This window comes from Leptonychotes weddellii, chromosome 15 (assembly GCF_054177405.1).
Source record: "Leptonychotes weddellii isolate Sample4059 chromosome 15, ASM5417740v2, whole genome shotgun sequence".
NCBI lineage: Eukaryota > Metazoa > Chordata > Mammalia > Carnivora > Phocidae > Leptonychotes > Leptonychotes weddellii.
The window spans coordinates 37,256,974-37,279,882 of NC_138383.1; the positions used below are offsets into that span (position 1 = coordinate 37,256,974).

The 22,909-nt window shown below is 36.8% G+C and overlaps 1 protein-coding gene and 1 pseudogene across 3 annotated transcripts in view; one reads left to right on the plus strand and one right to left on the minus strand.

Moving 5' to 3' along the window:
• LOC145717456 (L-lactate dehydrogenase A chain pseudogene) overlaps positions 1-12,272 on the minus strand; it is a 31,603-nt pseudogene extending 19,331 nt beyond the window's left edge.
• The window catches only part of TAOK1 (TAO kinase 1), a 147,198-nt gene that overhangs the window by 42,464 nt on the left and 81,825 nt on the right, over positions 1-22,909 (plus strand). For all 3 annotated transcript variants that reach the window (XM_081805515.1, XM_081805514.1, XM_081805516.1), the window contains one exon: positions 21,009-21,230. In XM_081805515.1, the coding sequence (XP_081661641.1) occupies positions 21,099-21,230 (132 nt within the window). In that variant the 5' untranslated portion in view covers positions 21,009-21,098. The remainder of the gene's footprint in view (positions 1-21,008; positions 21,231-22,909) is intronic.

Here is a 22,909-nt window from a genome sequence, read left to right on the forward strand (position 1 = left end):
CGCCCCAGTGATAGACCTTTAGATTATTTCTAGCTGTTTTGCTCTTATAAGTAATGCTGTTATGAACATACTTGTTATAATTATTTTTTTAGTTCCTAGAGGTAGAGCTGAGTCAAAGGGCAGGAGGGTTTTTATATTGATGCCTAGCCCAGCATTGCTTTCCAGAAATGCGAATCAGTGTACATTCTTATTTCTCATACATTTTTTAAAAAAGATTTTAATTATTAGAGAGAGTGCGAGCCTGGGGAGGGGGCCATGGGAGAGGGAGAGAATCTCAAGTAAACTCCAGGTGGAGCACAGACTGGAGGTGGAACTCCATTCCACAACCCTGCCATCATGACCTAAGCCGAAACCAAGAGTCAGATGCTCAACTGACTGAGCCACCAGGCATCCCTGTCATACATTCTTACATATGTACCTTTGAGAGTCCTAGGTTCGACCATTAAATCCCTGAAATTTCAATTTCAGAAAAAAAATTTCTTTTTTTTTTTAAGATTTATTTATTTATTTGACAGAGAGAGACAGCGAGAGGGAACACAAGCAGGGGGCAATGGGAGAGGGAGAAGCAGGCTTCCCACTGAGCAGGGAGCCCGACACGGGGCTCAATCCCAGGACCCTGGGACCATGACCTGGGCCGGAGGCAGACGCCCAGTGACTGAGCCACCCAGGCACCCCAAAACCATTTGTTTTCATGTCTGTTTGTATTGGTTTGATTTTATTGGTGTTATAGTATAAGCTTGCTTGAGAATTGCCTATTTTTTTTTGTTGTTTTTTTTAATTTGCTTGAGCCCTTTTTAAATATCCTTTATATTCACATAAACTAGTTGGAAATATTTTTAGCAGTTTGAAGTTTGTCTTAATTTTCAGCAGTGTTTTGGGAAAACTTAATGTTTTAAAATTTACATAGGTATTAACTGTTCTTTTTTGTTGGGGTTTATTTTTATCTTTAGTTCTTTTTTAAGATTTTATTTTAGAGGGGCGCCTGGGTGGCTCAGTTGGTTAAGCAACTGCCTTCGGCTCAGGTCATGACCCTGGAGTCCCGGGATCGAGTCCCACATCGGGCTCCCTGCTCAGCGGGGAGTCTGCTTCTCCCTCTGATCCTCCCCCTCTCATGCTCTCTGTCTCCCATTCTCTCTGAGATTAAAAAAAAAAAAAAAAAGATTTTATTTTAGAGAAAGAGAATGCACAAGTTGGGATGGGGGGTAAAGGGAGAGGGAGAGGATCTCAAGGCTCTGTGCTGCAATCTGAAATTTGTTCTAATTTTATTTATTGAATATTCTCTTGGATATACCACCTTTATGTGAATTCAAAGTAAAATTGGTTGGATCTTTCTTCTTTTGCTGTTTTTCCTTATTATTAGGGTTTTTCCTACCTTTCTGCTTTAAAGTTTGAAAGTAATCATCAATAAAATTACCACGTTTTATTTATTTATTTATTAACTTTGAAAAGATTTTATTTCAGAGAGAGCGAGCAAGCGTGCGCAAGCATGAGTGGGGGAGGGGCAGAGGGAGAAGTAGACTCCCCGCTGAGCAGGGAGCGGGGGCTAGATCCCAGGACCCCGGGAACATGACCTGAGCCAAAGGCAGATGCTTCACCAACTGAGCCACCCAGGTGCCCCAAATTACCATGTTTTAGATTATAATTCGATGTAATACTTTCTCATTCTTTCAATGGGCTTTAGTTATTAAACTGTTGGACTTTTAGGTTGTTTCCAGTTTTCCCCTTCCCCAACTTTTAATTTTTAAAATTTTATTATTTTTGTCCTTTAAACATTTTAATGGCAAGGAAATGGTATAGAATAACTGCCAAATCACATAAGTTAACTTCTTTGTTAACATTTGTGATCCCAGAAAGAATACTCTTATTGGTCAGTTTAAACTGTGTGGGAGTTTACATAAGTTACTGTCTGGGCTCATGACTGAGTGGTTGGTAGACCCATCTTTCCGTGGTTCAGAGAAAAGGGCAGCTTCCCTATTTGGCACACTTAAGATCTTCTATCTCAGGGAGTGGCCTCTGGTCTTGGTCTTGAGTGATAGAGATACTCTTGTAAGGGTTAGTCTGTTTCCCTTGGTGACCTCTGACAGCTCTCCCAGGTCGGGTTGCACCCAGTCCAGTTTGTCCAACACATTCTCTTCAAATTTTGCCTGCTGTTTGAAACAAGAAAAAGTCTTAGGTGGAATAATTAATGCAAGTCTATTATTCTGTAAAGGCTCCACACAGGAAGCCTCATCTGCCCAAAGAAGTCCAGAGCACACTTGTTGACAAACTTGCCTTTTTTAAAAACATCACCGCAGATCTTTCTCTTTAAGCAGCAGAGCATAAGCTTTTTTTTTTTTTTAAGATTTTAAAGTAATCTCTACACCAAACGTGAGGCTCAAACTTAAACTCTGAGATCAGCAGTCATATATTCCACAGACCGAGCCCTACTAGGAGCCCCTGGAGCATGAACTCTTTGTTCGGTTTTTCACACTGAGCTCCATAGTGATGGGCTGCAACTTTAAGCACAGAACTTTTACCTCCTGTACTTTTGGATCCTCCAGAGTGGGCAGCTTTGGCATGATAGTGGTAGCCTTGACCTGTAGGAGGCACCCTGGCCTTGTTGTCCTTACCTCCTTTTTATTTTGAGAAATATAAAATTGATTGGAAAGTTGCTAGACTTGTATAATGAATACCCATTGTACTCCAAAGATTCACCAGTTGTTAACATATATAACATATAACTATTGCTGTATTACGTAGACACCCACTTGATATCCCCTAAAGTGTTTGAGTTAATTGCAGACATGACTGTAAATACTGAAGCATGTGTTGCCTGAGAACAAGGACATTGTCTCACTAAACACAATAAAAGTGCCACAGTTAGGAAATTTAACAATACAATACTCTTATCAGATATACAGTGTATATTCAGATTATTCCAGTTTGTCACAATAATGTCTTTTTAAAGATCTATTTATTTATTTATTAGTGTGAGAGCACGTGCAAGCTTGAGTACAGGGGGTGGGGGAGGGGTAGAGGGCGAGAGAATCCCAAGCAGACTCCCCGCTGAGCATGGAGCCGGACACAGTGCTCGATCTCACAACCCTGAGATCATGATCTGAGCGGAAATCAAGAGTCAGACGCTTGATTGACTGAACTGACTGAACCACCCAAGTGCCCCAGTAATGTCTTTTAAAGATGGATTTTTTCCCCCCCAATTCAGGACCGTACATGGCATTTAATTGTCATATTAAGGTAGGAAATGTTGGGGTTTGGAGCCGATGGCCAAGAAAGAATTCTTGAGATGTCTTCGGTGCAAAAAGATGTTTTTGTTTTTGTTTTTTTAAAAGATTTTTTTTATTTGAGAGAGCATGAGCAGGGGGAGGGGCCAACAGATAGGGAGAAGCAGACTTCCCCCTGGGCTTCCCATAGCAGGGAGCCCAAAGTGTGGCTCGATCCTAGGACCCCCAAGATCATGACCTGAGCTGAAGACAGACCCTTAACTACTGAGCCACCTAGGGGTCCCTAAAAAGTTGGTTTTATTAAAGCACAGGGACTGGACCTGTGGGCGCAAAGAGCTGTGCTGGGCTCATGAGGACTGGCCGATTATATACTTCCAAGTTGGGAGGGGGTTAGGAATAGCATAAGTCTCTAAGGAATTTTGGAAGCGGGGTTTCCAGGACCTTGAGATGGCTAGCTCTTGTTAGGAAAAGGCTATTTATTACTGTCTAATAAAACCTTTGTCATGAGACCCTTCAGATATATATTTGTGGGCCACATGCTTGGGGAATGATTGCCAACATATATCTTGGGTGGGGGATAGAGATAAAGGAAGTTTCCAAAGGAATTTTTATATGTTAAAGAAGACTTACAGGATCTTGGGGGTTGGGCTAAGATTAAGATTGCCTTTTGCCCTTAGCGAAGTATTAACATGGAGGCAGCTGAGCTTCTAGAGGAATGTCACTCTGCCTGTGTCAAGGACTTGTCAGTGGGTTGTAGGTAGTAACGAAATTTAATTTTTCTTTTGCCTTTGCTTCCCACATCAATATTTCTTTAGTGTTCTTTAACCTCTAGAACATTTCCCTGGTCTTTTTTGTCTTTCATAATATTCTGAAGAATTCACGTTAGTTGTTTTGCAACTAATTTCCATTTTGACAGAAAATCATCTTCATGAGATTTTCAAATTTGTTAGTGTGGAATTCTAGATATCTAAATAGTTTGATAGTCTTTTTTCTTCTCCCCAAATCTTGACCCAGTAATAGTTTTAGAAGAATGTTTTCCAGTGTATTCAAGGAATTTTGAAAAATTTAAATGAAAATCTTTCTCCTTTGCAAAGTTGTAACACTTGTAGATTTTGAGTTAAAAACTTAAAAAATTCCTGCTTCATTCCTACCTTGCATTTAAGTTTCTAGCACTTTGAAGAATCATGCAATTCTCTTTTTTATTTGCATTGTAAAAATTCATATAAACTGCATTCATTGAAAGAATAAACTAGAAAGTACTGATCAGGAAAATGAAAAAAATAAGTCTATAAATCCTCACACTCACATATAACAGCTATTAACATTTTGATGTCTTCCTTTCCATACTTGAGGGAATGAAAGTGTGTGTGTAAGAGAGACATTAAAAGAATTTTGTGGGGCACCTGGGTGGCGCAGTTGGTTAAGAACCTGCATCTATCTGCCTTGGGCTCAGGACATGATCCTGGTCAGGCTCCCTGCTCATCAGGGAGTCTGCTTCTCCCACTCCTTCTGCTCTTCCCGCCCCTCGTGTCCTCTCTCTCTCTCTTGCTCTCTTAAATCAATCAACCTTTTTTTTTTTTTTAACATCTATTTATTTATTTGAGAGAGAGAGAATGAGAGAGAGAGAGCATGAGACCAGGGAGGGTCAGAGGGAGAAGCAGACTCCCTGACGAGCAGGGAGCCCGATGCGGGACTCGATCCCGGGACTCCAGGATCATGACCTGAGCCGAAGGCAGTCGCTTAACCAACTGAGCCACCCAGGTGCCCTAAATCAATCAATCTTAAAAAAATAAAAATAAAAGAATTTTGTATTGGGTGCCTGGCTGGCTCAATTGGTAGAGCATTCAACTCTTGATCTTGTGGTTTTAACTTCAGCCCCATGTTGGATATAGAGATTATTTAAAATCTTAAAAAAAGAATTTTGTATTATAACACTGTGCTGATCTTATTAAAGGGAAACAACTGGAAAGAGGCTCATTTTATCAATCCGCATTTAGATTCTTACCAAGTACTGTAAATCTTAATGGTCATATGAATTACTTTTCTAGTTCTCAGAATCTTTGTTTGTGGGGATGGGGAACATTAGAAATGTGAGTGCTTGTGGAAAGTTGCAAAAATATTAAACTGTTGGAACTCAGTTTCATGTAAATGCTTTGGCCAGAAAATGAATTTTTCTTACTCTAATATTTAAGATTTGTTTGTTTTTTTTGAGATTTTATTTATTTATTTGACAGAGAGAGACACAGCAAGAGAGGGAACACAAGCAGGGCGAATGGGAGAGGGAGAAGCAGGCCTCCCACGGAGCAGGGAGCCCAATGTGGGGCTTGATCCCAGGACCATTCGAAAAATACAAAATAGACAGTGTAAAGTCTCCCTGTCATTTTTGTGTCTCAGGCTCTTGAGTCCCTTCCTCAGATGCTGGCCACCAGTGCTATCAGTTTCCAATCATCTTCCCAGAGATAGTTTTGTTTTTGTTTTTAAAGATTTTATTTATTTATTTGACAGAGCGAGACAGCGAGAGAGGGAACACAAGCAGGGGCAGTGGGAGAGGGAGAAGCAGGCTTCCCGCGGAGCAGGGAGCCTCATGTGGGGCTCTATCCCAGGACCATGACCTGAGCCAAAGGCAGACGCTTAACAACTGAACCACCCAGGCACCCCCCAGAGATAGTTTTTATGTGTACAAGACAATTTGTATATGTCACAAAATACTTTTGAAATGACCTGATTATTTTAGTCTGATTCCCTTTAATAGTACTAACATTTATACAGTCATACCTTAGAGAATACTGTGGGCTTGGTTCCAGATCACCACAGTGAAGTGAGTATTGCAATAAAATGAGTCAAATGAAATTTTTAGCTTCCATGTGTATATACAAGTTATGTTTACACTATATTGTAGTTTGTTAAGTGTGCAATAGTATTATGTCTAAAAAATGTACATACCTTAATTTAAAAATACCTTATTGCTAAAAAATGCTAACCATTATCTGAGCTTTCAGTATATTGTAATCTTTTTGCTCTTGGAGGGTCTTGCCTTGATGTTGATCGAGGGTGGTTATAACTGATCAGGGTGGTGGTTGCTGAAGGTTGGGGGGGGGTGCTGTGACATTTTCCTAAAATAAGACAACAGTGAAGTTTGCCACATTGATGGACTCTTCCTTTCACAAATGATTTCCCTGTTACATGCTGTTTGATAGCATTGTATCCAGAGTAGAAATTTTTCAGAATTAGAGCCAGTTTTGTCAAACCTTGCTGCTCCTTTATCAGCTGTGTCTGTGGAATATATTAAATCCTTCGTTGTCATTTCAGCAGTCCTCTCAGCATCAATAGGAGTAGATTCCATCTCAAGAAACCATTTTCTTTGTTCAGCCATAAGAAAGCAAAGCCTTGAGATGCCTGAGTGGCTCATTTGGTTAAGCATCTGCCTTTGGCTCAGGTCATGATCCCAGGGTCCTGGGATCAAGTTCCACATCGGGCTCCTTGCTCTTCAGGGAGCCTGCTTCTCCCTCTGCCTGCCGCTCCCCCTGCTTGTGCACTCTCTTTCACTCTCTCTCTGTTAAAAAAAATAAATAGGGGCACCTGGGTGGCTTAGTTGGTTGGGCAGCTGCTTTCCACTTAGGTCATGATCTCAGGGTCCTGGGATCAAACCCTGCAATGGCCTCCCTGCTCAGTGGGGAGTCTGCTTCTCCCTCTGTCTCTCTGCCCCCGCCCCCCCTGCACACTCATGCTCATATAAATAAATAAAATTTAATAAACAAAGTCTTAAAAAAAAGAAAGCAACTCCTCCTCAAAGTTTTATCATGTGATTATAGCACCTTAATTATATCTTCAGGCTCCACTTCTAATTTTAATTCTCTTCCTGTTTTCATCACATCTGCCATTACTTCCTCCACCAAAGTCTTGAACCCCCCAAAGTTGTTCAAGAGGATTGGAATCTACTTCCAAACTCCTGTTAATGTTGATATTTTGACCTCTTTCCACGAATCACAAATATTCTTAATGGCATCTACAATGATGAATCCTTTCCAGAAAGTTTTCAATTTACTTTACCTAGATCCATCAGACTAATCACTATCTTTGGCGTTTATAGCTTTACAAACTTTTAAAAATTTTTTTAAAGATTAATTTATTTAGGGAGGGCGAGTGTGCAAGTGGGGGGAAGGGCAGAGGGAAAGGATCTTCAGACTCCCCACCGAGTGCAGAGCCCGATGCAGGGCTCAGTCACACGAGATCATGAGATCATGACCTGAGCCGAAATCAAGAGTCGAATGCTTAACTAACGGAGCCACCCAGGTGCGCCCCTACAAATTGTTTTTTCAAATCATAAGACTCGTATGTTGAAATTATTCTTTGGTCCATGGGCTGCAGAATGGATGTTGTATTAGCAGATGTGAAAACAACATTAATCTCATTGCACATCTCCGTATACTTGGGTGACTAGATGCATTGTCAGTGAGCAGTGATATTTTGAAAGGAAATTTTTTTTTTTTTCCCTGAGCAATTGGTCTCAACAATGGGCTTAAAATACTCAGTAAACCATGTTGTAAACAGATGTGCTGTCATCCAGGCTTTGTTCCATTTATAGAACACAGGCAGAGTAGATATAGCATACTTCTTAAAGGCATTAGGACTTTCAGAACAGTCAGTAAGCATTGGCTTCAGCCTGTAGTTACCAGCTGCATTAGCCCAGGGAAGTGACTTCTCTCTAGCTATGAAAGTCCTAGAAGGCATCTTCTTCCGATATAAGGCTGCTTAATCAACATTGAAAATCTGTTGTTTTTAGTGTAGCTGCCTTCATTAATTATCTTATCTAGATCTTCTGAATAACTTGCTGTAGCTTCTACATCAGCACTTGCTGCTTCACCTTGCACTTTTATGGTATGGAGACAGCTTCTTTCCTTAAACATCAGCCAACTTCTGCTAGCTTAAAACTTTTCTTCTGCAGCCTCCCCAACTCTCTCAGACTTCATACAATTGAAAAGAGTTAGGACCTTGCTCTGGGTTAGGCTTTGCTTAAGGGAATGTTGTGGCTGGTTTGATCTTCTATCCAAACCACAAGAACTTTCTCCATATCATGTTAGTATCCAGAATATATAAAGAACTTATACAATTCAACACAAAAACATCCCAAATAATCTGATTTAAAAATGTGCAGAGGAACTGAATAGACATCTTTCCAAGGAAGACATACAGATGGCCAATAGACATGTGAAAAGATGCCCAACATTACTCATCATCAGGGAAATGCAAATCAAAACCACAGTGAGATATCACCTCATACTTATCAGAATGGCTAGCATCAAAAAGACAAGAAACTGGTGGTCCTGGCTGGCTCAGTTGGTGGAGCATGTGACTCTTGATCTTGGGATTGTGAGTTTGAGCTCCACATTGGGTGTACTTAAAAATATTGGAAAAAAAAAAAAAAGACAAGAAATAACAAGTGTTGGTGAGGATGTGGACAAAAAGGATCCCTTGTGCACTGTTGGTGGAAATGTAAAACTGCAACTGCTGTGGAAATTCCTCAAAAAATTAAAACTAGAAATACCATATGATCCAGTAATTCCACTACTGGGTGTTTAGCCAAAGAAAATGAAAACACTAATTTGAAAAGGTAATGCATCCCTATGCTTATTGTACCATTATTTACAATAGCCAAGATGTGGAAGCAGTCCAAGTATCTATCGATACATGAATGGATTAAGAAGATGTGGCATACATATACAATGGTATATTACTAAGCTGTAGAAAAGAATGAGATCTTGTTATTTGCAACATCATAGATGGACCTAGAGGGTATAATGCTAAGTGAAATAAGTCAGAGAAAGACAAATAAAATATTTCACTTGTATGTAGAATATAAAGATAAATGAATAAACAAGCTGACAAAAAGCAGAAACAAACCCATAAATACAGAGAACAAATTGGCAGTTGCCAGAGGGGAGTGGGTGGTGGAATGGGTAAAATGGGTGAACCAGAGTGGGAGATACAGGCTTCCAATTAGGGAATGAATAAGTCAGAGGGACAGAGGATACAACAAATGGAATATAGTCAATGGTATTGTAATAGTTTCCTGTGGTGACATAGTTACACTTGTGGTGAGCATAGAATAATGTATAGACTTGTTGAATTACTATGTTGTACACCTGAAACTAATGTAACATTGTGTGTCAACTATACTTTAAAAAAAAAAAAAGGGGCGCCTGGGTGGCTCAGTCGGTTAAGCGACTGCCTTCGGCTCAGGTCATGATCCTGGAGTCCCGGGATGGAGTCCCGCATCCGGCTCCTTGCTTAGCGGGGAGTCTGCTTCTCGCCCCACTCATTCTCTCTGTCATTCTTTCTCTCTCAAAAATAAATAAAATTTTTAAAAAATTAAAAAAAAAATTAAAAATAAAGGAACAACAAGAACAGTATACCAAAAAAAACAAAACCCCAACAACCCCAAAACACCTGTCTTCATATCAGCAATAAAGTTATTTCCCTTTCTTACCGTTCATGTGTTCACTGGAGTAACACTTTTAATTCCCTTCAAGAACTTTTCCTTTGCATTCATAACTTGGCTTTTGGCACAAGAGCTCTTGCTCTTAGCCTTTCTTTGCTTTCGACATGCCTTCCTCATTTAGCTTAATCATTTCTAGCTTTTGATTTTAAATGAGAGATGTGCAACTTTTTCACTTGCACACTTGGAGGCCATTATAGGGTTATTAACCATCACACACAGGTAATCTATGCAAGGATATGTCAGAAATAGGCGTATTTGGGAGACTTGTATTTTTTTTCTTGTGAATCCTTTCTGTCTTTCAAAAGTTTTGTTCCCCAAATACATGTATTACTTTTTAAAAAAATTTTAAAGAGGGAGAAAGTAATATTCTTTTCAAGAAAGTCCTTAATTATACAATCTTATCAGTTACATTTTATCGATGTATTGTTCCAATTAGACTGTATAAAGGGACAATTTTTCTTTCTCTAAAGGGATTGAATGTTTGAGTTGGCTGTTTTCTAAGCCTGAGTCCTCTGATTAACAGATGTAGGGAAAAGGGCGTTATGGTATTGAAGCAGTTGCTTAAGACCAACAATGTCCTTTTTGTGAAAATCTGAAGGTTCTTAAAAGATGGAATAGCATGACATCATCACTTCGTCCAAGGAGCATTCCTCAAGTAATACTGAATATGCTGTGATTATCAGTACCCTTCCCCCATCATCTTTCTGTTGCTTTGATTGATGTTATTGTCAGTTATTTGACTTTGTTTTATAAATGTGGAACAGTTACTTAATTCTGAAAATCATAATTTGATCTGAGATTTTAAAATAAATTATATTGGATTTTTTTTTAAAGATTTTATTTATTTGACAGAGAGAGACACAGTGAGAGAGGGAACACAAGCAGGGGGAGTGGGAGAGGGAGAAGCAGGTTTCCGAGGAGCAGGGAGCCTGATGCGGGGCTCGATCCCAGGACCCTGGGATCATGACCTGAGCGGAAAGCAGATGCTTAACGACTGAGCCACCCAGGCACCCCATATTGGATTTTTTATTCTAGTTTCATTGGGCTTTCTTAGATAAATGTTTCAGGATTGAACAAAATGGTACCAACCATAAAAATTGTTTATGTCTTTTACATTCAAGCCTAAGTAACCTAATAAATGGTGAGCTTCTTTGGTCTATTTTTTATGGAACCAGAAACAAGATCTCATTTGCTGTTTATAGGATTGTTAATTTCCTTTTACTGTTCTCTTTTAGTAAGAACGATATAAGTTACTGTAATGATATTTTTTCCATTTAAAAAATGTAACCTAACAGGCTGTTGTTGTTTTTTTTTAAAGAAGATTGCATGTATAGTCTCATAATATCTTTAACAACTTAAAATATTTATATCTTTTAAACCTGACTTGTAGTTTATCTGGTTGTATTAGTCCTGTATGTTGGGTATTCATGTACCTAATATTCATTTTTAGCATACTGGAGAAATAATGGAGTTTGTGATTAGGGTTGCTGTGAAAGCTCCTCTGTGCTATTTATTTTCCTGTATTTATTCATGACAGATTTTTAAAATGGACAAGACTCAAATCCAAGTGCCTTTGTCAGTTTTAACATTGATGACTCTGTTGTAGCAATATTCTGAATGGGTGCAGGGCAACCAAGATGGTGCTAACTTTTATAATAAAGTACTTTATTTTTGGGAATTTGAGGATGTACAGAAAAGCAGTTATGCAATGAATACAATAAACTCTAGCCTAACAGTGTAATGGAGTATTTCAGGGATTTCTAACATTGGAGTTGTCTTATTTGTGTTCATTTAATTTTTCTTTTTTTTCCCTGTCTTCTAACAGCCCAAAGAATGTGTGCAAATGGTGGATATTTTTTCTTTTATCTTTTTTTCTGGTTGTGGAAGTTGAACATGTAATTATTATTTGAAAATTTAGAACATAAGGAAAGTATAGACTTGTGAATGTTGTCCATAATACTGGCCATAACTACCTAAAAATAATCTGTACCACTTTGTTGTATTGCCTTCTTTGTGAAAACTACAGTATATATAATTTTTGTTTTCATTTATTATAAAATCAAGCAGATCCAGAAATTTGGCAAACATAGCTTAATGAATTATAAATAAAATTCCTTTGTAATCACTACCTAAGACAAGAAATGGAACTTTGCTAGCCATTCTAGATGTTCCTCCTTATGTCTCAGCCCAATCACAGCCCCTTCTTTTTCCTAAAGTAACTGCTATCCTGACATTTACTACAGTAAAAACTTCTGGGAGTTCCTTTATAGTTTCATAATCTAAGTGTGCATTCCTGTACCCCATTATTGAGTTTTGAGAGTTCTTTATAGATTTCAGATACAAATGCTTTTTTAGATACATGATTTGAAAATAATTTTTTAGCAGCCTTTGGCTTGACTTCATTCTTTTAAAAGTGTCATTTGTAAGAGTAAAGGTTTTTAATTTTGGTGAAGGCCATGTCAGTTTTGCCTTTTTTATGGATTACATTTTTGGTGTTATATCTAAGAACTCTTTGACTAACCTAAGGTTGCAATGATTTTCTCCTGCGTCATCTTCTAAATGTTTTATTTAAAGTGTTAACTTTTTACATTGAGATAAATGGACCATTTTGAGTTAATTTTTCTTTAAGGTATGAGGCAAACTTTATTTTTATGCATATGGATGTCTAATTTTTATGGTGCCATGTTCAAAAGAGATCTTTTCTCTGTTGTACCTTTGTCAAAAATCAGTTGACCATATTCATGAAGGTCTGTTTCTGAACTTCTGTTTTGTTTCATTGGACTATGTGTCTATCCTTTTATCATTACTACACCATCTTGATTATTGTAGCTTTGTATTAAGTCTTGAAATCTGGTAGTGTGAGTCCCTCAACTCTATTCTGCTTTTTAAAAATTGTTTTGACTAATTTGGTTCTTTACCTTTTCATGTACATTTTAGAATCTGTTTGTTGATATCTGCAAAAAAAAAATTCTGTTGAATTTTGCCTGAGATTATATTGAATCTATAAATCAATGAATTTTTGGACCAATTTGGGGAGGAATGATCTCAACAGTATTGAATCATTTAGTCCATTAACATGGTACATCTCTCCATTTAATTTTTTTTTTCCTTTCTTTTCTTTTTTTAAGTAAGCTCTATGCCCAGGGTGGGGCTTTAACTCATGACCCTGAAATCAAGAGTTGCATGCTCTGAGATAGCCAGGCACCCCATTTATTGTTCTTACTATGTAAATTCTATCCAAATACTTTTAGACATATCTAAATATTTCTTTTTCTTCTTTTACTATTTTGTATATTCCTTGGGATTTTTCATGTACACAGTAATGTCAGCAACTAGAGAGTTTTCTTTCTATTATGTATTTCTTTTCTTTTTCTTTCCTTTATTGCATGACTGAACTTCTAGTACAATGTTGAAGAGGAGTGATTAGAATAGACATCCTTACTTAGTTTCTGATCATTAGGGGAAATCTTTTAGTCTTTAATCATTAAGATGTTAGCTGTAGGTTTTTTGTAGATACCCTTAGCCAGGTTAATGATGTTTCCTTCTTTTTTTCTTTTTTTTTTTAAGTTTTTATTTATTGTGAGAGTGAGAGAGAGCGTGTGCGCGCATGTGCACAGCAGGGGGAGCAGCAGGTGGAGGGAGAAGCAGGGAACCCGACAAGGGGCTCGACGTGGGGCTCGACGTGGGGCTCGATCCCAGGACCCCGGGATCATCACCAGAGCAGAAGTCAGACGTTTAACCGACTGAGCCACCAAGGCATCCCAGTGATGTTCCCTTCTAGTCCTAGTTTTTTTAATGTTTTTATCATAAATGGATGTTGGATTTGTCAAATCCTTTTCTGCCTCTGTTGATATGATCGTTTCTTTTTTCTGTAGTCTGTTTAGAATGGTGAATTAAATTCAGGAACTTAGAGCTATTCCTTCTTCCTTTCAGTGTTCTAAGAGTATGTAGTAATATTTCCCCTTTGATTTCTGTTTTTGCTAATATGTGTCTGTTCTTGTTTTCCTTGGTTAGTTTGGCAGAGGTCTTTCAGTTTTGTTGAGTTTTTTTTATTACCCAAAGGAACCATCTCTTGGTTTTACTGATTTTTCTATATTGGCTTTTTGTTTTCTAATTTCATTGATTTCTATTCTTGTTTCTTTAATATTTCCTTTCTTATATTTAGTTTTGGGTTTTTAAAAAAAGATTTATTCATTTATTTTAGAGAGGTGGGGAGAGGCAGAGGGAGAGAGAATCTCAAGCAAATTCTGAACTGAGCGCAGAGCCCCACACAACAGGGCTCACTCTTACCATCTTGAGATCACCACCTGAGCCGAAACCAGGAGTCTGATGTTTAACCAACTGCGCTACCCAGGTGCCCCTATTTTTGGTTTTATTTGCTTTTCTCTTACTAGGTTTTTTGTTTGTTTGTTTGTTTTTAATGTAAGCTCCATGCCCAGTATGGAGCCCAGTGTGGGGCTTGAACTCACAACCCTGAGATCAAGGGAAAAAAAAAGAGAGTTGGACACTTAACTGACTGAGCCATCCAGGTGCCCCTCTCTAGATTCTTAAGATAGAAGTGTGATTATTTATTTGAATCTTTTTTTTCTAATATAGATTTAGTGCCTTAAATTTCTTTGTAAGCACTGTATTAGTTGTAGCCTACAAATTTTATGTTGTATTTTTATTTTCATTCAATTTGTATTCTTTTTTAAAATTCTGTTTTTAAGTAATCTCTACACTGAATGTGGGGCCCGAACTCACAATCCCAAGACCAAGAGTTGCATGCTCTTTAGACTGAACCACCCAGGTGCCCCAAATTTGTATTCTTTTCTAATTTCCCCTGAAACTCATTTATTGACCCATGGATTATGTAGAAGTGTGTTTAATTTCCAAATTTTGTGGGTTTTTAAAAAAGTTATATTTTGGGGGATGCCTGGTTGGCTCAGTGGGTTAAGCGTCTACCTTCAGCTCAGGTCATGATCCCAGGGTGCTAGGATTAAGTCCTGTTTTGGGCTTCTTGCTCAGCAGGGAGCCTGCTTCTCTCTCTACCTGATGCTCCCCCTGCTTGTCCTCTCTCTCTTTGACAAATAAATAAATAAAATCTTTTTTTAAAAAAGTCATATTTTTGTTACTTTAAATGTAATTAAACTATCGTTAGATAATGTATTTTGTATGAATTGAAATTTTTTTATGCTTGTTAAGATTTGTTTAATGGCCCAGAATGTAATCTTAGTGTGAATATCATATGTGCTCTTGAAAAGAATGTATATTCTGTTGTCAAGTAGAGTATTCTAGAAATGTCATTAGGTAAACTTGGTTGATAGTGTTGTTCTATATATTTTCAGACTTCTTTAAATTTCTGAGAGAGGAGTGTTGGAGTCTCCCAGTGTATCAATTTTTGCTTCATGAATTTGAAGCTCTTTTGTCAGGTGAAGACAAATTTGGGATTTGATGAATGGAATCATAATCATTATATAATGTTCCTCTTTATCCCTTGTGATTTTCTTAGTTCCGAAGTCTATTTTGTCTGATACTAATGTAACTACTCTAGCTTTCTTCTGTTTAATATTTTGCATTTCTTTTAAAGTAAGTCTGCTAGCAACAGATTCTTTTGGTTTTGTATCATGTAAGAACCCCCCCCCCCCGTTATTCTTGTAGAAGACTTCTGCTAGATAAAGAATTATGTTCTGGGTTGGTAATTCTTTCCTTTTATAACCTTAAAGATATTATTCCACTTTCTGTAGACTGTTTTTTACACAAAATCTCTTGTCATTTAAATTTTAGTTTATCTTTTTCTAATATTTTGATTAGGTGTCTAGCCTGATTTTCTTTGAATTTGTCCTGTTTGGGGTTTGTTGAGCTTTTCGAATCTCTAAATTTATGTCTTTTGTCAAATCTGTGAAGTTTTCAGACATTACTAAAAAAAATTTTTTTCTCTACCAATTTATTTTTCCTCTCCTTAATAACACCAATGGTTTAAAACATAGACAATTTGATACTGTCAAACAAGTCACTAAGGCTCTATTCAGTTTTTTCAATCTTTTATCCTCTGTTCTTTAGTTTCATTAATTTCTGTCTTAAAGTTTAGTAACTCTTTCCTCTGTCATCTCTGTTGTGCATTTGAGCCCATGCAATGAAGTTTTTTATTTTTTATTTTTTTAAGTAAGTTATATGCCCAACGTGGGATTTGAACTCATGACCCCAAGATCAAGAGTTACATGCTGTACAGACTGTGCCAGCCAGGGGCCCCTCATTTGTGATACTGTATTTTTCAGTTCTAAATTTTTCATGTGATTTAAAAAATGTTATTTGTATCTCTCTGCTAAGAACTTACGTCTTTTCAGTTTCCAGAATGTTAACCATTACCTCATTTGTTATGGTTATAATAACTGCTTTAAAGTCTTTGTGTGGTAATTTCAACATGAGTCATCTCAAAGTAGGCATCTGTTGGTCCTCTCTTCCCTTGATAATTTGTGACATTTACCAGTTGTGTGTGTGTATGTGTGTGTTGTTTTGTTTTTGCATGTAGAGTAATTTTGGATTTTGTCTTGGACATTGTGAATATTATGTTGTCATTTCTGAGTCCTATTAATATGCTCTAGAGAATGCTGATTGTTTTTAGTAGACACCACCTGGTTTAAATGGGTAGTTCTTTCTCACTTTCTGTGAGTGGTGGTTCCTGAATGAGTTCTATTTCCAAAACCTTTGCTGTGCTCTTTGGATTTGCCCTCTGTGTGCCTCTCAATGATAGAATGAGACTTGGCAGTGGTTTATATTATAGATTAGTTGTCTTTAGTGTAGCCTTTGCTATACTTCTTTGAGTCTACTTTACACAAGTGCAAATCAGTATTTGTTTTGGCTTATACCAAAATAAAAGAATTAGGGATCTCTTTTCCAGCTCTCTCTTCTCCATGATTTTCCTCCATTTACTCTTCAATTTCCAGTGGACTTTTCTTTGGTTCTTCTGATCAGAAAACAGGTTTTTTCTGAGCCTCTAGACCTGTGCATTGTACGGCTCCCCATAACTGTTTCCCCTTAAGTGAAATGGGGAAAGAAGAGAGGAGTTTAAAAAAATAATGGGAATTCCCCTCATAGTTTTTGGACCAACAGGGGCCCTATTTTCCAACTTTTCTGGCCAAAGAGAGGTTTTTTTTTTCTGTTGTTGGGGCAGTGCAGTTCTGAGGCTGAGGAGAGAAAAGAGAAAATAATGGCTTTTCCCCCCACAATCTCTAGATCATAGGATCTCCTTTTACTGGTCCTTTGGATGGAAAGAGGGGATTTCTTTATGGGTTTCCTTGCTGTAATTCAGGCCACTCTTAGGTCAAAGCTGCCAGGAGTTAAAGGAGGGAAATAGAATCCTAAACTCATGGCCATACCCATCAGGTTTTAACTTCTCTCCCTAGTAATTTATATTACTTGTTTATGGAATGCTAATATATATCCTTTGGCCATTTATTTATATGTTGGTGAATTAGCTACTTTCTGAGTAATTTGAATGATATCTATATATTTAAGGAATGTTAATCCTTAATTGTGTTTGCTCTGGAAGTTTCAGTTTTTGTGTTTGACTCAATTTTTTTTGACATACAAAATTGTAAAATGCATAAGTCTTTTGTGAATTTAAAAAAATGCGGATAGCCTTTTGGATGTTCTCCCTAGTCAGAGTATGTATTCTTCTAGTTCTAAAAATGTTCTGTTTTATTTTTCTCAAATTTAAAGTACACTGTAGATTTCTTAAAATTATAAAAGCAGTCGCTATAAAAATTCAGATAATACAGATGTGTAGGCTAACAAATAATGCTTTTCATGGCTCTACTTTGTATCATAGAAAATATTAACATTTCAATACATATCCTTCTATACCTAGTTCAGAAATTTGTACTATATATAGGGAGTGCACATGCAAGAGATCATATATATGGTACTTAGGTTTAAAAAAAGAAAGGTTTTATTTATTTGGCAGAGAGAGAGTGATAGGGAGAAAGAGAGCACAAGCAGGGGGAGCCCCAGGCAGAGGGAGAGGAAGAAGTAGGCTCCCCTCTGAGCAGGGAGCCTGATGCGGGGCTCAATCCCAGTACCCTGGGATCATGACCTCAGCCGAAGGCCAGACGCTTAACCCGACTGAGCCACCCAGGCACCCTTGGTACTTAGATTTTATGTATGTGTATATGGTACTTAGATTTAAGCCATTTAATTTTATTTTTTTAAGATTTTATTTATTTGACAGACATAGTGAGAAAGGAACACGGGAGTGGGAGAGGGAGAAGCAGGCTTCCCGCGGAGCAGGGAGCCTGATGTGGGGCTCGATCCCAGGACCCTGGGATCATGACCTGAGCCGAATAACGCCTGAGCCACCCAGGCGCCGCAAGCCATTTAATTTTTTTAAAGTTAATTTCATTGAAGTATAACTTACATATAGTGAAATGCATCCATTTTAAGTGTTCAGTTGTAGTTTTACAACCGAATTACATAATGTAATACATGATACAAGTGTATATACTTATGTAATTCACTACCTCAAGATATAGAACATTCTGTCATCTCCAGAAGGTCCTTTGGGCCCTTTTGTCCCCCATACCCACCCCAAGTATCCATGGATCTATTACTTTAGACTAGTTTTGCCTGTTTGAGAATTTATCAGGGAAATCATTAAGTACATACTCTTGTTTCTGACTTCTTTTTGCGGGGTGAGCATAATGCTTTTGATACTCATTTGTGTTCCTGCGTGTATCAGTAGTTTATTCGTTTTTATTGCTGTGAATAGTATTTCATTGTGTGAGTATACCACAATTCTATTACACATTTATTTGTTGATAGATGTTTGTATTATTTGCAGTTTTGGACTATTATGAATAAAGCTACTGTGTGTGAGTTTTGTGTGCCTTTGTCTTCTTTTCTTTGAATAAATGACAGCTAGTTCAGGAATTGCTCCTTCATATAGTAAATGTTTATTTTTCTTGATAAGCATCTGCTAAACAGTCTTCCAAAACGGTTGTACCATTTTATAGTCCCATGTAATGATTTCCAGTTCCTGACCTTGTGCATTTATCATTTCTTAAGTTTTCTATAAGTATCTTTCGTATCGATTCCTTAAAGTGGTATTTTTGTGTGAAGTGATAAGTGCATATATGTTTTTGCTAGATTTTTCTCCATAGGGTTTGTACTGTTTTTTCATTACCGCTATTAATGGATGAGTGCATATATATTTCCCTTCACCCAACCATCAGCATGTGGTGAATTTTTGCCTTTCTGATAGGTACAAAATGAAATCTTAGTATAGTTTTAATTTGTATTTCTCTTACTTGGTGTGATTTTGAACATATTTTCATATATTTAATGGTTGGTTAGATTTAAGCAATTTAATTTTTTTTAAACATTTTATTTATTTATTTGAGAGAGAGGGAGGGAGAGAGTGAGTGAGAGAGAGAGCACAAGCTGGGGGAGAGGCAGAGAGAGAAGTGGATGTAGGGCTTGATCCCAGGACCCTGAGATCATGACCCCAGCCAAAGGCAGACGCCTAACTGACTGGCCACCCAGGCACCCCTAAGCAACTTAATTTTTTAAAGTTGTTAATTTAAGTTTAATTTTTTTTTCTGTGAACTATGGATATCTGCTGTATTTTTTTCTTTGCTGTTTTCAGAAACTTTACAGGTATTAAGGATATCAGATTGTTGTCTTCTTTTTTTAACTTTTTACATATTAGGGATATTAACCGTTTATAAACATAAGTTTCAAACTTTTTTTCCAAGTTTATCTTTTATCTTTTTGTTTGGAGTGTCTTTTTCCATGGTCCCTTGTCCCAGGTTTTTTTTTTTTTTATATTGTTAAGTACATATCAGTCTTTGTCATTGTTTTGGATTTGGATCATAGGAAAGTTTCCTCAATCCCTGATTACGGAGGAACTTACTTCTAGTACTTATGTGTAGTTTCATTTTTTAAAATTGTATTTATTTATTTTAAGTAATCTCTGCACCCAACGTGGGGCTCAAACTCATGACCCCAAGATCAAGAATCACATATTCTTCTTACTGAGCCAGCTAGACGCCCCAGTTTCATTTTTTATGTTTGTATTTCTGACCCATATGTAAGTCTGGTGTTAAGTTTGAGGAACAGGTCTCAAATTCATTTTTTTCCTCATTTATTTGGGATGCCTCTTAAGCCACTTAGCAGTAATGTTTATATAAGATATGTGATAAGATTATAATTTTTGTATATTTTTTCTGAATGGGTTCCCAATTTTCTCAACATTTATTTCTTCTTCTTTAGTTGTATGCTAAATTCCAAGACAGACATACACGGGTTTGTTTCTGGATTGTCTTTTAGATTATTGATTTCCTTGTCCTATTTTTAGTATTCTAAATGATACCGTAGTTATTTTTTATTATTTTATAAAGTAAATGTTCATTATTTCTTATTTCTCTGATTTTCTGGAGGATGCTATCCCATTCTATGAAATAGGTTATTTTCAGTGTATAGATTAGGAAAATGAGGCTACCCAAGCTCACAGTTTGTAGTGTTGCTAGGATTCATGTTCAGGCAGTGTCATTCCAGAACCCAGGTTCTGAAGCCTCTCAATTATGACAGCTATTTTTATAAAATTGAGTAATCAGATATAGAGGAACTGTGAGAACACCAGGGAATTTACTGTTTTTCTATAGTATCTATGTATCTAATGATACAGATTTGATAAAGGCCATATTTTAATGTGAATCAGGTTTATGGGGAAAACAGTTATCTGTGTGAAATTTATTACTTTCTCCCATTGTAGTTTTCTTTGGAATGTCTGTATTAGATTTGATTAAACGCTGGCAAATGGTATCTGAAAGGAAAAGAAACACTTACTGAATTAAATCTTTTGTGTATTTTCTTACATTTGAATATCATTTAATAGATGGGAATCTTCCTGGTGTTAGAGACATAGTATTGGTATGTCTTAAGTTGCTGTGCACATTTTTGATAGCTTATGTGTTAGCTCTTCTGAGGGTGCACTGCATCTGGATTAGGTAAATCTTTAAGTACAGATACAGAAAGACTTCTAAGACGTAAGATTTGTTTAATTTTTAAAAGTCTATATGTAGTATATACATATATACTATGGATATTAAGAATCTGGGTTTTCTTAAAGTACCACAGGTGATTGTGATGATGAGCCAGGTTGAGGAACTAGTAGACCACATTTCCTTCTCAGTGAAAATCTAGACCTGAGATAATTTTTGTATATGCTGTCAGAAAATGATCTTATACTAATTATTCTTAGCAGCTTTTGCTTTTCCTGACTTTTTTCTTTTCTTATTTCTCTATAATAGTTTATGCCAACGTGGCTTCATTCATACAGATGAACCAAGGATTGGGATAGCAGTATAAAATTAGAATCAGAGAACTGATTGCCCAGCAGGATGCCATCAACTAACCGAGCGGGCAGTCTGAAGGACCCTGAAATTGCAGAGCTCTTCTTCAAAGAAGATCCAGAGAAGCTCTTCACAGATCTCAGAGAAATTGGCCATGGAAGCTTTGGAGCAGTGTATTTTGTAAGTGTTAAAGGCTTAATGTCAGTGACTGGCATTTACTCAATATCTAGTCCCAGCAGGTAAAAAACAATAATATAAAGAAACATAGGCAATAGTCCAATTTATAATCACTTGCATAGATGTGTGTGTATAATATGAAAATAGGTAGTTTAATTTATGGAGCTTCTTGGATTATTGAAAAAATGGGAAAGAATTTTATTTTGTTTTAACTTACATATGGTTTAGCATTTTAGCATAGTGGTTTGAGGAGTCTAATGACTTGTATTACTTTAAAATTAAATATTACAGAATACCGACTTCTGTAAAGTCTCATACACAGTCCATTTTAGTGTTATGGAAATCTAGAATTATTACTTGACAGAAGGCTATGTACCAAAGTCTTTTCCTCTTGTGTGTGTATGTGTGTGTGTTGTGCTAAAAGAACCATCAGATTTGCCATTTTAACCATTTTTAAGTGTACAATTTGTGGTGTTAATTACGCTCACAATGTTGTACAACCATTACCATTATTTCCAAAACTTTTTCATCACCCCAAACAGAAGCTCTGTATGTATAAGCAACAACTCCTCCTTCTCCCTCTACCTAACCTCTAATCTACTTTTTTCTATGAATTTGCCTATTCATTTCATATGAATGGAATCATACAATATTTGTACTTTTGTGTATAGCTTATATCCCTTAGCATAATGTATAGCATAACATTTTACAGGTCAGCCATGTTGTAGCATGTTTCAGTACTTCATTCCTTTTTATAGCCAAATAATATCCCATTGTATGAATATACCATGGTTTGTTTATCCATTCATTTGTTGATGGACACAAGATCATGTCCACCTTTTGGCTATTGTGAATAAATGCTGTAATGAACATTCGTGTACAAATATGTTTGAGTCACTGTTTTCAAATTTGGGTGTGTACCTAGGAGTGAAAATACTAGATCATATGGTAATTTTCTGTTTAACTTTTTGAGAAACTGCCAGACTGCACCATAAAGGCTACACTGTTTCCATTCCCACCAGCAGTTTACCAGAGTTCCAATTACTCCACACCCTCATGCCTGTTATTTTTTGTTATTTTGATTATAGCTATCCTACTTGAAGTAGTATCTTGATGTTTTGATTTGTATTTCCCTATTGACTAATAATGTTGGGCATCTTTTCATGTGCTTATTGGCCATTTGTATATCTTCTTTGGAGAAATGTCTATTCAAATCCTTTGCCCATTTTAAAATTTGGATTGTTTGTCTGCTTGTTGAGTTGTAAGGGTTCTTTATGTATTCTGAATATTAAATCCTTATCAGATAGACGATTTGCAAATATTTTCTCCCATCCTGTAGTTCGTCTTTTCACTTTCTTGATGATGTCCTTTGATGTACAGAAGTTTTAAATTTGGATTAAGTCCAGTTGGTCTTTTTTTTGTCATTGTTACTTATGCTTTTGGTGTCATGTCTAAGAATCCAGTGTGAAATCCAAGGTCATGAAGATTTACCCTTATGTTTTCTTCTAAGAGTTTTATGGTCTTAGCTCTTATTTATAGGTCATTGATTCATTTTGAGTTAATTTTTGTATATGTTGTGAGGTAAAGGTCCACCTTCTTTTGTATGTGGAAATCCAGTTGTTCTGGTGCCCTCTATTAAAGAGACTATCTTTCCCCGTTGAATTGTCTTTTTTTTTTTTTTT